Source organism: Drosophila grimshawi, unplaced genomic scaffold, assembly GCF_018153295.1.
Source record: "Drosophila grimshawi isolate 15287-2541.00 unplaced genomic scaffold, ASM1815329v1 contig_1377, whole genome shotgun sequence".
Classification (NCBI taxonomy): domain Eukaryota; kingdom Metazoa; phylum Arthropoda; class Insecta; order Diptera; family Drosophilidae; genus Drosophila; species Drosophila grimshawi.
Window position 1 is genome coordinate 7,256,994 of NW_025062900.1, and position 13,494 is coordinate 7,270,487.

Here is a 13,494-nt window from a genome sequence, read left to right on the forward strand (position 1 = left end):
CCGATAGTCATTTTCTCAAAGTATTGGAAAACTTGAGGCGCTGCCAATCTATTAAAATAGAAACTCAGTCTGCTGAGAATTTTCATAAGAGCTAAAACAAATGTGAGTAAAAGCAAGTTTCCAACTAGAAAACCCTATTAAGCAAGCTTTAAAAAAATAAATAATGCAAAATCGAAAGTGCTTGAAAGTATGCAAGACTTCCGCTCGACTCCAAATGCAGTTAGGAAAAAATAAATAACAAGCATTTACATTGTGGGTGGTAAGCGTGAAAAGTTGTGTGTGGGAAAAATCGATCGGTGTTGGCTGCTGCGGGGGTGTGTAGCTTTGACTGGGGGCTGCCCACAGCAGCGCCATATAGTTTTCTTTTTTCTCTCTCGCTCTCTCTCTCTCATTTTCCTACTCTTTGTGCCATAAAACACAAAGCATGCAAAATGTTTTTATTGTTGTTTTCTTCTCGTTTTTCTTTTTGTTAGCGAGCGAATTTTGTTGAACCGAACGCACCTCAAACATGTCGAGCCTGAGGAAAATGAAAGACGAGGACCGCGAATCCGAATACGGGCGCGTCTACGCCGTCTCCGGTCCAGGTAAGATTTCAACTTTGTCCTTCAACTGCTGACCTCAATAAAAACTACACACACTCTTCTTTTTTGTCTCCCGTGTTAGTCGTTACGGCGGAGTGCATGTCCGGCTCTGCTATGTACGAGCTGGTGCGTGTGGGCTACTATGAGCTGGTGGGTGAGATTATCCGTCTCGAGGGCGACATGGCCACCATTCAGGTGTACGAGGAAACCTCGGGCGTCACAGTCGGTGATCCCGTCCTGCGCACTGGCAAGCCACTGTCCGTCGAACTGGGTCCCGGCATTATGGGCAGCATTTTCGATGGCATTCAGCGTCCGTTGCGCGACATCGGCATCATGACCAGCTCCATATATATACCCAAGGGCGTTAATACACCCGCCTTATCCCGTTCCGAAATGTGGGAGTTCAATCCGTTGAATGTGCGCGTTGGATCCCACATCACGGGTGGGGATCTGTACGGCGTGGTGCATGAGAACACATTGGTCAAACAACGCATGATTGTGGCGCCACGCGCCAAGGGCACAGTTCGCTATATTGCTCCGGGTGGCAATTACAATCTGGAGGATATTGTGCTTGAAACGGAATTCGATGGCGAGATCACAAAACATACGATGCTGCAGGTGTGGCCAGTGCGTCAACCGCGACCCTGCACCGAGAAACTGCCGGCTAATCACCCACTCTTTACGGGACAGCGTGTCCTCGACTCCCTGTTCCCCTGTGTCCAGGGCGGCACCACTGCCATTCCCGGTGCCTTCGGTTGCGGCAAGACTGTCATCTCTCAGGTAAGATGAATCATCTATGCCACTACTAGAAACTAATTTCACCTAAATTCCATTTAAAGGCTTTGTCCAAGTACTCCAATTCAGATGTCATCGTCTATGTCGGTTGCGGTGAGCGTGGCAATGAGATGTCTGAGGTATTGCGTGATTTCCCGGAACTGACCTGTGAAATCGATGGCGTAACGGAGTCCATCATGAAGCGCACGGCTCTGGTGGCCAACACCTCCAACATGCCTGTCGCTGCTCGTGAGGCTTCCATTTACACTGGCATCACGCTCTCCGAATACTTCCGTGACATGGGCTACAATGTGGCAATGATGGCTGACTCCACGTCCCGTTGGGCTGAGGCTCTACGTGAGATATCTGGTCGTCTCGCCGAGATGCCTGCCGATTCCGGTTATCCGGCTTATTTGGGCGCACGTCTGGCCACCTTCTACGAGCGCGCTGGACGCGTCAAATGTTTGGGTAATCCCGAACGTGAGGGCTCCGTGTCGATTGTGGGCGCTGTCTCGCCACCCGGCGGTGATTTCTCCGATCCCGTTACGTCCGCTACTTTGGGTATTGTTCAGGTGTTCTGGGGTCTGGACAAGAAGCTTGCGCAGCGCAAGCATTTCCCCTCCATCAACTGGCTCATTTCCTATTCCAAGTATATGCGTGCCCTGGACGAGTACTACGACAAGAACTTTCCCGAGTTTGTTCCACTGCGTACCAAGGTGAAGGAAATCCTACAGGAGGAGGAGGATCTTTCCGAAATTGTGCAGCTTGTGGGCAAGGCATCGCTGGCGGAGACCGATAAGGTTACCCTGGAGGTGGCCAAGCTGCTCAAGGATGACTTCTTGCAACAGAACTCCTATTCACCGTACGATCGCGTCTGTCCCTTCTACAAAACGGTGGGCATGTTGCGCAACATTCTCGCCTTCTATGAGACGGCACGGCATGCCGTTGAGTCGACCGCCCAGTCGGACAATAAGATCACATGGAACACCATTCGTGAGTCGATGGGCAGCATTATGTATCAGTTGTCCTCCATGAAATTCAAGGTGAGTATCAATTCACCAGACAATAGGGGATACAAATTTCAAACGTGTATTTTTCTCTATCTCTCTGCAGGATCCCGTGAAAGATGGCGAACAAAAAATTAAGGCTGATTACGATCAGCTGTACGAGGATGTGCAGCAGGCCTTCCGAAATTTGGAGGATTAAAATGTGTACTTGAACCTAACATGGAACCAAGAAAAACATAACAACAAATTTAAAACAAATACCAAAAAAATTACCAGAAACAAAATAAGCAACCCAGTGTTAGGTTATTATTCGAATTCCCCCATCAAGCTAGTCATATTATACATAATGCGTAATAAGATATTTGAAATCGATTTAATTTTTAAGTTTAACAGTTTAGAGCGTTTGCGTCTGGTTGGACGGAAGCTTCAGTTGTAGAGGATCTTGGAGAAATTAATGAAACAATGAACAAACAAAACACGACGAAGTTGGGAAATGGGTTAGAAAAGACGAACAATAATTAGCCAATAGCGCAAAACAAATTTAAAAAAAAAACCAAAGGATGTTTTCCACTTAAACCAGCCATATAAATAATATACATCATATATATATAAAAATATAAATTATCTATGTTGATATATGTATACAAAACATATAATTATAATTCACAGCTATTTATTGTTAGTAAATCAAATTCGTAAAGTTATCTAACTGTGTTCTCTATGTAACTGTAACTCCAAACTACTACTAACAATTTATTTAATTTTTTGTCATTGCGTGTTACAAGTTTAAAATACAAATACGAAAAATTCTAATATTATAAATATATATATATAGATATATATTATAGACCTTTACAAAACGCAATAATTATATGGCCCCAATTGACGAAAATAGTTGTGTGCGTGTTGCAAATGGAGCTATGTAAAAATAAAAAATAATGTATTATGAATGTTAATATTATCAAACTTCTATTCGTTTTTTTACTTGACAAAATATTTCAACTTTAGGCGGGGGCTGCTACTATTCAAATGGCGCGCCTAACAGCTGTAGTAAATTGTAGCGTTGCACAGCACTGGGCCTCACTTAACAGTCACTTTACAGAAGTCTAACTTTACATACGTGTCGGCGTCACCTGTGAATACCAATCAGCCGCTCTTCAGTGACGTGTTGCACTGAATTTCTAAATTAAATATCTTAAATATTGTGTTAAGTGCGGCAATATGTCTCAATTTGGTAGACCCAATGAATTTTACGCTTCCGGTGCGTCAGCCGAAACTAGCTACAACTTTGATATGCCCGAATTTGGCCAAGAACTGTAAGTATTCCTAAACACGCGTCCCGCACTGCAATTTGTTTAACATTTTGTTTGCGTTGTTTTTGTTGTTTTGGTTTTACCTACAGCAACTTCCAAAGCTTTGACAACACACAGCCGTCGGTGCCGCCGAATTACGATGCCGCCTACAGTAATGCGCCAAATCAAGGTCTTGGCGGCTTCTACGATCCGACCGCATACACAGACAACAGTTATGCGCCGGACCAGACCTTTAAGCAGGGCGGCGCTGCTGGTGGCGCCGCTGGTAACGAGTTTGAGGATGAGCCACCATTGCTGGAGGGTAAGCGACATGGGCACAAACACAAACACAACAAAGTTCTATTGTAACCTAAATGCATAATTAATAAAATGTTTTCCTCTTTCTTTCACAGAGCTGGGCATCAATCCAAATCACATTTTCCAAAAGGTAAGCACTCGAATTGTTTTCCTCTTAGAAACCAAAGACAACTGGGACAAAATGCATATCTTAAGGCGCATAGGGCGCATCTGCAATGGTCCTCTCCCAGTGGCAGCGAGAAGATTGCCGCACTTTGTATTCCCAATTACTCTTTCTGTATTCATTTTTTGCTTCTACGCATTTCGCTTTGTTTTTGGTGAGTTTTCTAATTTGTACACCACTTGAATATAGTCAGCGAGCGGGGAGTGCAGAGTGCGGAGTGGAGAGTGGGAAGCAGCAGGAGAGTTTGTGTCCACTTTAGGCCGGGCTTTTCCATTGCGGTCATCTTTGCTTTGGTCTCGCCGCGCTCAGTTTTAATTGAAATTTAAATGTTTTTGCATTTCGCTTTTGTATTTATTTATTGCACTCTTGTTGGGTAACCAGTTTTTTGCGCATTGCCCGTTGTTTCATTGCTGTTGCTGTTGTTATTGTTGCCGTTGCATTTGTTTTGTCGTTAATGAAGACATATTTTTTCATTGCTGTGTTGTGTTTTATTTATCTATTTTTTTATTTATTTTTTAAATAACACAACTTTTGTGTTTTTAATTAAACTTTTTCTTTCGTTTGGCTCTGTGTAACTTTTCTCACATTTTTCCGTTTGTATAATTTTTCCACGCTATTTTCAATTTTATTCCCGTTGTTTTTTTTTTCTTTGCTTGCGGAATTTATTACATTTGTGTTAATTGAAAAATGAAAACGTTAATGAGACTATTGCCATCATAAAAATTAAGTGAAAATCCAATTATATTGTTAAGAATATAGTATTCTGTAGCTGCTATATATATATAATAAAGGCAAATTACCTTTCAATTAAATAAACTGAAAGCAACAGCAGTATTCCTTTTCAAATGAAACCAAATGAATGTATGATAGATAAACGTGCAAATTCGATATATTATTTCCATTTAGTACACCAAAATAATATATTGAAAACTTGTCTACGTTCATAAAAACGAATCGCAAAGAAATTCGTATACGTTCATAAAAATTTAAAATTCTTTAACTGTTCCACTTTATAGCCTTGCAGAGCGAATTAAAATTTTGTGATGCAGTTTGTGGCGCATATTCCGAGGGACTGCGGGTGGTAGCGAAAAGGGAGCATAGTCTGTGCGGTAGCCAATTATGGTCCATGTGGACAATTGGGAAGGGAATTCTCTCCAATGAAAGAGGCAGGCGATTTCTGCGTACATTTGTCAGGGCATAGCACATTTCCTCGTTTTTATTTCATGCTTATTAATATGATCTGATAAAGTGTTAGTTTATATTCATAGTTATATCATTAGCAGATCTTGTTTAGTTTATTTTTTTTATGAAGCCATTATAGTTTAGGTGAAATACATATGTGATGTGAGATATAAACGTTGCGTGTCAAATACATGAAAACATGGCTTTAACGACTTACTATTTGAGATTTGGTGCCTTTAATTATGTACCTAAACTTTTATTGCACATGAAAGCAAACTTTTAATATGCTCTCATTGCAAAAGCTTCATTCTAAACTAAAATAAAAATTAAATAAAAGTCATAGAAAACAGAGATTTGCTTTTAGTGATGGAAGTGAACGATTTGATAAGACTCCGCCTGTGATTTAAAAGCATATTTTGTGCTAATTCATAGCTAAAAGGATTTCATGTTTAACTGAATGTTTGCTGAGCCGATTTTCATTTGGTCGCATGTGTGTTGGCCAACAGCTATTGTTGTTTTTATGGGCACTGTTTCAATTCAAATTTATATTTGTGGGTCAGTTGGTCTAAATTCGGGTGCGTCAAATATGTTGACAGGCTCGTTCACTGCTCTGCTGCTCCGCTGCGTCTTCGCTTGCCGGCTACCAATATCATTTATCATCAATTTCCATTTTTCAAACTTTTCACTGCGAATGTGCACCCAAACATGAAACACACTGAAACAATAACAGAATAAAATAGCAACAACTGTTGCAGAAACGGAACTCTGGCTTAGTTTTATGTGCGCGAACAAATGAATTGTGCTGTGTCCTGTCCGCATTTCCGCAGTTTGTGTGAATGATGATGGGCTGCTGACGTTGCTGGCTTTAATTCTAAAAACAATGTGTGTTCAATTACGATTTTTGCTCGCTTTTTAGACACTGGCCGTGCTTAATCCGTTTCGGGGCACGGAACAACAAATACTTCAGGACACGGATATGGCTGGACCGTTGGTGTTTTGTCTCACACTTGGAGGCATCCTGCTGCTGGTGAGTGTCGTGGCGACCCATCAAACAACTTCTAATTACATAATGCCTCTGTTTTGATTTTATCATTGTGCTCTGTTTTTCTGTACCTATTTTTTATTTTTATTTTTTTCGCAGAGTGGAAAAGTTACATTCTCGTACATTTACGGCATTGGCGTGATGGGCTGCATTTTCTTCTACTGTCTGCTCTCGCTAATGGTGACACGCTCGCAAGTGACCTTTGGCGCGGTGGCCTCTGTGCTGGGCTATTGTCTGCTGCCCATGGTCCTACTCTCTGGCATCAACATTTTAATCACCATTCAGTAAGTAATTGTTGACACAACTCGCTGGCTGCTGCTTCCTGCTTGCTGGCTTATCCGCTCCCATCCCCCACTTTTTAACCGATTTGTATTTATGTTTTGTAATTGAAAAGTTGGCAATGCATTGTGTGCCTCGGCCGTAATTAAAAACTTTGCGTAAGTCAGTACAGCTGCGACTGCAGCACGTTCAACTACTTAGCCCAGTTCGATGATTTGACTTCAAATGACTTTCAGTTTGATTGCATTAGCCATTTTTCACAATTGTTTACCCATGAAAACTCACAATTCATCATCGAAACAAGTATTTAGGGCTGTTAGTTGACCGCAACTTGGCTCAAGAATTTCATTTAAAGCCAATAACACATAGGAATGAACATTTTCGGTTGGTTGATTATTAAACAGTGCAGTAATCGGATTAAATTCAATAAAAAGTCGAACATGTTTCGAAAACAAGCTCTACACTCAATTTTCATATGCAAGCTTAATGTTATTATTATTTTTTCATGCTTAGTCAAGGGTTCAGGCTTGCGCGTCCTTATCTACTAAATTATGAATATATCTGTTTAAATATTTATTAAATTATTAGTGGTGTGGAAAAGTATTTTCAAAATCCAATTAATTACTTCTATTCAAAAGTTATAATTAAAAGAACTAATTGATTAATATGATCATCAATTGGCATGGGAAAAGAGTTATAAAAATTGTTTGCATTATTTGCAGCTCAAGTTTTATGTATGTCCCATTGTTTATTGCTGTTGCATTTTAAGAGTAGCAGCATAAAAAATGTGCAACTTAATTTGTACATTTAGTGCACCCTGGGGCTAAAAACTTGAAGCAAAAAAAAAAAAAAATAATAGAAGAAAAGGCAGCGAGGCGCTCGGCTATGCACCGTTTAATTTTCTCACCACTCTTTCCTAGTGGATACGGAGAATGGGGGGAATGTAGCCGTGTCCGGATATTCGCAGTAGTCCACGTATTTTACTTTTCAAATATGTGTTCAACACTTGGTGTGTATGTGTGTGTGTGGGTGTGTAGTCACTATTTTGCCTTTTTCCTTTACATTTTTATTTTCATTTCTGTTTTTTTTTCCCCTTTTTTTTTGCTGAAGAGCATCATGCAAATGTTGCGTGTGCTGTACCGCAAAACCCATATGCAGCCACTGCACCTGCTTCCCAACTCCCTCACCTTCTACGGCGCGTGCCTCTCAATCGAGCCTTTGGCCAGAACTCTCTGGCACATCATAATTTCAACTGGCCCTGGCCCGGCATGAAAAACAACTATTGCCCAAGCTTATTCGACACCAGCAGCGTTTTGTTTACCACCACGCTAACATACCAGCCTCGCACAACCCACCAAACCACCCTCGCTTGTGGGTGTGTACATATGTGTGGGTGTGTGTGTGTTTTTTTTTCCGCCAGCTGAAGCTGCCCAATTGCCATTTGGTTGCCCGTTTGCTTGCATTTTTTATTTGTTGGTTTTAAACGCCTGCACTTTGTGCGTGTTTGCATGGCTCTGTGTGTGCGGATGTGTGCGAGTGTGTGCGAGCGTGTCTGATGTTCATATACTCGGACTCGTAACCATAGTCGTAACCCCTTTACCAACTAACCCCACCCCCAGCCCATATTCACTCGTACTAGTTTACAGTAAATATTTTTGCAATTTTTTTAGACAGACTTTTTAATTGAGTTTGTTTGGTGATGCAAAAGTGCACAAAAATTACACTCGACAGCAGTTGGCCGTTGCGACTGTCTGGAGTGGGAAGCGAGGGGAGGGTGGGATGTGTGTGTGTGTGTGCGAAGGGAAATGGGGAGAAAAGCAGCTAACAACAGCATTGGGTTGATTGGTTTTAGAGGCAAGGCATTGTCGCAGTCCGTTTAAGCCAAGCCAGAAATCACTTTGGCACAATCAACACTCACATAACAGCAGCATTTGCCAAGCTTAGGCCATAATTTTTGCACAGTGTAAAAAAGGGAATTTAAACAGTGCCACGCAAGGGCCAAACTGATGTCTAAGGGGGGTCTAAGGTTACAGCAAGGTTATGGGGTCTTCATGTGGGTTAGATGAAAGCGAATTGCGACAGTTTTGGGACCAGGTGACCTCAGGCACAGATACAACCACAATCCAACAACAAAAAGAAATATAATAATAAAAAGGGCAATCCATTAAAACGGAACCGTCAACGCTTTGAGTCCTCAGACATTGTGAATGATTGGGATTGTTGTGATGAGAACCGTTGAGAGCATTACAATTATTTATAGATTAAAATTCGCACATGCTGTCTGCAAAAGAACCATTTAATTTTATTTTTATGTTAGATACGATACTTTAAATAACAAGTCTATTGTGAAGAGATTTAAAATATTTAAAGAATGTTCAGAAAAGTATATATTCTTAAAGGTTATTTATGCTTGTCAGTTATTGTATTTGTATTTAATATTAATAAGCTAAAAGCATTTCACAAAAAAATTAACTCAACAGTGAAACCATCCAACAAATATTGAAATAAAAGGCTTTGGCATTTATTGAGTATTTTAAAGGGTATATTTAAATAATATAATCTTTGAAACAGTTGAATCAGATTTTTCTATTTCTGTATTGGTTTTCAAAACTCGTATCACTTCATATCAGAGATTTGTCTATATTTTCTTTGCCTTTGTGTAATCAATTTCAATTTAGAAATATGTTTTTCACTGGCTCCAGGTCAACACATCTGTGCAGTTTTGAAAATGTGTGTACTGTTTCTATAACACATTAAATAAATATAAATTTAAATTACTATTCAAATTTGACCAAATCAAACTTGCTACTTGATGCTTATCAATATAGTTTTCAATGAAGCCGTGAAAATAGACAAGCTAAAGAAGTCTTGCGGCAACTGATTTAATCAATTGTTTTGCATTGTGTTATCCGTCATAAGCTGCAGGCCAGATTAGATTCAATTCCAAACGTACTTTTCTTAGTCTGGAGTTGAGATACGTTTCGGGGCTTATGGGTAAGCTCTTGGACGATACTCAAATATAAGAGTATTTCAATTTCCATTCTGTCTGCCTACACTTGATGCTTTGTAGTTGGACTGTGTTTGCACATCCTTTGCACATCGCCTGCTGCCTTTGTTTGCACTGCTCATTCATTCACAAAATACACACTCACACTCTAAAACACACACGCACACATCGACTGGCAATCTTTTTTTATGGCACACAGTCAGTCAGCCGTATACCCTTTCTGCTGCTTCATGCATATGCATTGTTTATTGATTTTGCTGTCGTTGCTTTTCTCTTTGCATTTCGCTCGACTCGCATTTTGTCTCGCTTATTCTCAGTTTCCCCCTCTCTCTCTCTCTCCCTCTCTCTCGTTCTCTCTCACTCACTCAGACTTTCTAAATCTTTCTCTTTACAGGGGCACACTCGGCCTAATTGTGAGCGGCATCTCCATACTCTGGTGCGCCATATCAGCTTCGAAACTATTCGCCACGGCATTCTCCATGGACCATCAACAGCTGCTGATTGCCTATCCATGTGCGGTGCTCTATGGAGGATTTGCGTTGATTACCATTTACTAGGCAGCCCCAAGGCAACCACGTTGCTATCCGTGTGTCTGTCCTTGCTGTTTGTGACTATGTCTGTGTTGTGTGGCTGTGTCTCTGCCGTATCTGTAGCTTTGCATGGTTTTAATTGTCCTGCACACACACACACACACACATATATATATATTTATATACACACGTACACATAAGGACATATGGACATGATAATATTTTAAGAAAACAAGCGCCGATTGCAGATTTGTTTTTCACCTCCCATGTGTAATAAATTTGATTGAAAAAAAAACAACAAAAATTTTTAACAAATTGAAAATTGGATTTTTTACGATGCTGCCATAATCGTTGAAAGAGCGAAAATATTTTTTATATAGTTTCACGTGGCCGATTCGCATTATTATCCTTGGTGAGAGGATTTAAAAAAATTTGTTGAAAAAGTATGATACATTTAATAAGGAAACACTTTTAAAATGGTTTTGCAAATACCTTGAAGTACCAAACAATAGATGATGGGTATAACAATAATATTAAGAATATCTTATGCCTTTTTAAGCTCCTAATAATAAAGTTTTTAATAAAAGAATAATAATTGCTGGGCATTTGGACTTGTTTGCCTGAGAGTTTTTGAATGGCAGTCAGTATTCAGATTTTGAACAGATGTGACTGCGCTTGAATAATGCAAAGTGTTAATTGAATTAGTTAATGGCCGAAGTGAATAACAGGCAAATAAAAAACACTCAACAGAGAGTGCTCGACTAAAAAAATACCCTAGATGCGATTCAAAGGTTAAAGAAATTGAAAATGTACAAAGTTTATTCAACATAAGAAATGTTGCTCATTAAATAATTAAATAATACAAAATAAAATAATAATATGGTCGCACCACGGCTTAAAAGATACTGATTTATCAAATTTAAAAGTACTCTTTACTTGCATTTTGACGACAACAGGGTATACCTGAAAAAGGGTCCGGCATTCCTTCTCGCCTGCCTGCCTATTTACCATATGCAAATAAATCGGTCTTATTCGGTATCCCGGATTCATGTCCTTGTCCCTGACGCTGCCCTTGTTGTTGTTGTTTTTGCTGTCGTCGTCGTCGTCGTCGTCACATTTTCATATTACATAATTAGCGGCATTTGGGTTGCTTTTTGCGATTCCTTGCTCTTTGTACCGCTTTACCAGCCCGCTCCTTGTCGCCTGCATGAATAAATTTCAAAATGCGTAGCATACTTTGTGCTTTGCGCTTTTTGATTTCCGTTCGCCGCCCTCTATAAATCCCTCACATCCCACCACCACGCCTCGTCGGACTATGCAAATTGTTGTAATTACTACAATTCGGTTGAGCATTTTTATGGTCGCTTGGCAAATGAAACAACACAAAAAATAAATGCGAAAGAAAGAAATACATGCGGAAATATTTGTGCGCTAATTGCGAGGCGGACGCATTTTGAAAGAGGACATGGCTATGGAGGATCTGTGCGAGCTGTGTGCGTTGTGTGAGTCGTGTATGCTTAAGCGGACGCTCATCAAAAGGCGCAGTTTTCGCCATTAGCGCCATTAATAAACACTCGTTAGCAGCACTGTTCTGCTGCTGCTCTGCTCTGCTGCTGTTAAAAACTCACCTCGAATGTGTTGGTAATAATTTGAATTAGCGCACAATTACCAGAGCAGCAGCAGCAGCGGCAGCATCAGCGCATATAGAAAGAAGAAGACACGGGGCTTGGCGCGCTAAGCTTATTAGCTGCGCTCAATTTTTGTATTAATAATCAGCTTGGACAGAACAAAAAAAAAAGAATATATATATATAAATGTATACAAAAATATACATCTAAATTTATATATAAATATATGTATATATGCGGCACAATCATTTTTAAGCGTTAAGCCAACAAAAGCAAACACCTGCGGACAAAAGCAGCTTAACAAATGCGCAGCCAGAAAAGAGGCAAAAGAAGCGAAAGCAGAAGTAAAAGCAAAATCTGCTAAAGCAGTCGCCCAATGCCGAGCGAGCAGCATCAGCGGATTGGGCGAGGCCACAACAAGAGTTATTACATTTTAGCTCTTCCGTATCTCTTCTCTCTTCTCCTCCCTTCACTTGCTGCATTTTAATAAATATGCAATATAAGTAAAAAAAAAATAAAAAAATAGAACGCAACTACCGACAAAGCCACCACGCAGCATAGGTAGATGGTTGGGGGTGTGGGTGTTGCTGGAGGCATCTGCCAGGCGTAGCAGCTGCTTTTTAGATGCAGCTCGAATGCCAAAAGTGAAGGCGTTAATTGCGCTGCAGGAACAGCAGCATCGCTTGTGTAAAGAGTACGCAATAGAAAACGGGATGGCAACGCCATTATGGATAAATGACAAGAGGGAGGTTGCCACAGGGTGGCGAATCTCGAAGCTTTCATTATGCGGCGAGGTGAGTTGGTGGTACCAACCAAAGGAGCATCGTGTGCAGTTGCCACATTTTTAATTAGCGCCCTCAATAGCGCATTTACTAGATGAAAATTTAAAGTCACGAAGGCTGTCAGAATGTTGAAGATACGCACTGCCATACGCACAACTGAGTGTGTGTGGTGTGGCTGTAGCAAGAAATTAACCCCAACAACTTGATGAACAACTTATTGCTTCCAGCTTCAAAAGAAAAGCCGTTATTGGAGCAGCCAAGCAAACCATAAGTCAATATTATTATATTAGAATTGATTTTAAAGGGATTTGAAACTTGAGAATGTTGTGTCAACATCTTATTAAATATTAAACATATTTCGTAGCACAACATTTTGTAAGGAAACATAAACAAAATTGTTTGGCAAATATTGGACACCAAAATGATACTTTTAAATTTAGTTGCTTATAAGTTGTGTTATTTTATATGGATTTAAAAGACTTGTGTTATTTTACAGGGTATACACAGACTCAACCACTCAAACTTCTGCTTATCTGTGAACATGAGTGGCAACTGGTTGGCATGTTGGCAGGGAAGGGAGACGGATTACTTTAGAGTTAGTTGCTATAAGCTGCCTGTTGGCTGCGTAATTCCCTCGGCGTTGACTTTTCAAAAGCCATTCCAAATTGCTGGCTAGCCTCAGCTACACCTATCTGCCTGCCGGCTTACTACCTGTATGCATTTTCATCCCTGGCCCGACTCATATTAACGTTTATCGCTCGCTAAAAGCCAAATGTAACATTTATGGCAATGCTTCAAAATGCCCAAAACGGGGGAGAGCTTTGCGCTGCCAACTCACCGCGTTGATTGCGGCGGACGCCGCTTGTTGCATACATCCGGTAGCCAGGCAGGAAGCCACAGCAACTGCGA

The 13,494-nt window shown here is 40.5% G+C and overlaps 2 protein-coding genes across 2 annotated transcripts; both read left to right on the plus strand.

Annotated features, from left to right (window-relative positions):
* The first annotated feature begins 84 nt into the window (after positions 1-84).
* On the plus strand, positions 85-2,723 carry LOC6562098 (V-type proton ATPase catalytic subunit A). Its single transcript, XM_001988813.2, has 5 exons — positions 85-102; positions 474-584; positions 664-1,361; positions 1,421-2,398; positions 2,469-2,723. The coding sequence occupies exons 2-5, from the start codon at positions 509-511 to the stop codon at positions 2,559-2,561; spliced, it is 1,845 nt and encodes a 614-aa protein (XP_001988849.1). The 5' UTR covers positions 85-102; positions 474-508; the 3' UTR covers positions 2,562-2,723.
* A 758-nt stretch (positions 2,724-3,481) lies between these two features.
* LOC6562097 (protein YIPF5) lies at positions 3,482-10,765 on the plus strand. The gene is made up of 6 exons (XM_001988812.3): positions 3,482-3,678; positions 3,765-3,976; positions 4,068-4,102; positions 6,234-6,344; positions 6,459-6,643; positions 10,040-10,765. The coding sequence occupies exons 1-6, from the start codon at positions 3,584-3,586 to the stop codon at positions 10,200-10,202; spliced, it is 801 nt and encodes a 266-aa protein (XP_001988848.1). The 5' UTR covers positions 3,482-3,583; the 3' UTR covers positions 10,203-10,765.
* The last annotated feature ends 2,729 nt before the right edge of the window (positions 10,766-13,494 follow it).

Coding starts and splice junctions, on each gene's coding strand:
- LOC6562098 (XM_001988813.2), top strand. CDS start 509: ATGTCGAGCCTGAGGAAAATGAAAGACGAGGACCGCGAATCCGAATAC. Junction 1,362..1,420: donor GCAAGACTGTCATCTCTCAG/GTAAGATGAATC, acceptor TTCCATTTAAAG/GCTTTGTCCAAGTACTCCAA. Junction 2,399..2,468: donor TGTCCTCCATGAAATTCAAG/GTGAGTATCAAT, acceptor ATCTCTCTGCAG/GATCCCGTGAAAGATGGCGA.
- LOC6562097 (XM_001988812.3), top strand. CDS start 3,584: ATGTCTCAATTTGGTAGACCCAATGAATTTTACGCTTCCGGTGCGTCA. Junction 3,977..4,067: donor TGAGCCACCATTGCTGGAGG/GTAAGCGACATG, acceptor TTTCTTTCACAG/AGCTGGGCATCAATCCAAAT. Junction 4,103..6,233: donor CAAATCACATTTTCCAAAAG/GTAAGCACTCGA, acceptor CTCGCTTTTTAG/ACACTGGCCGTGCTTAATCC.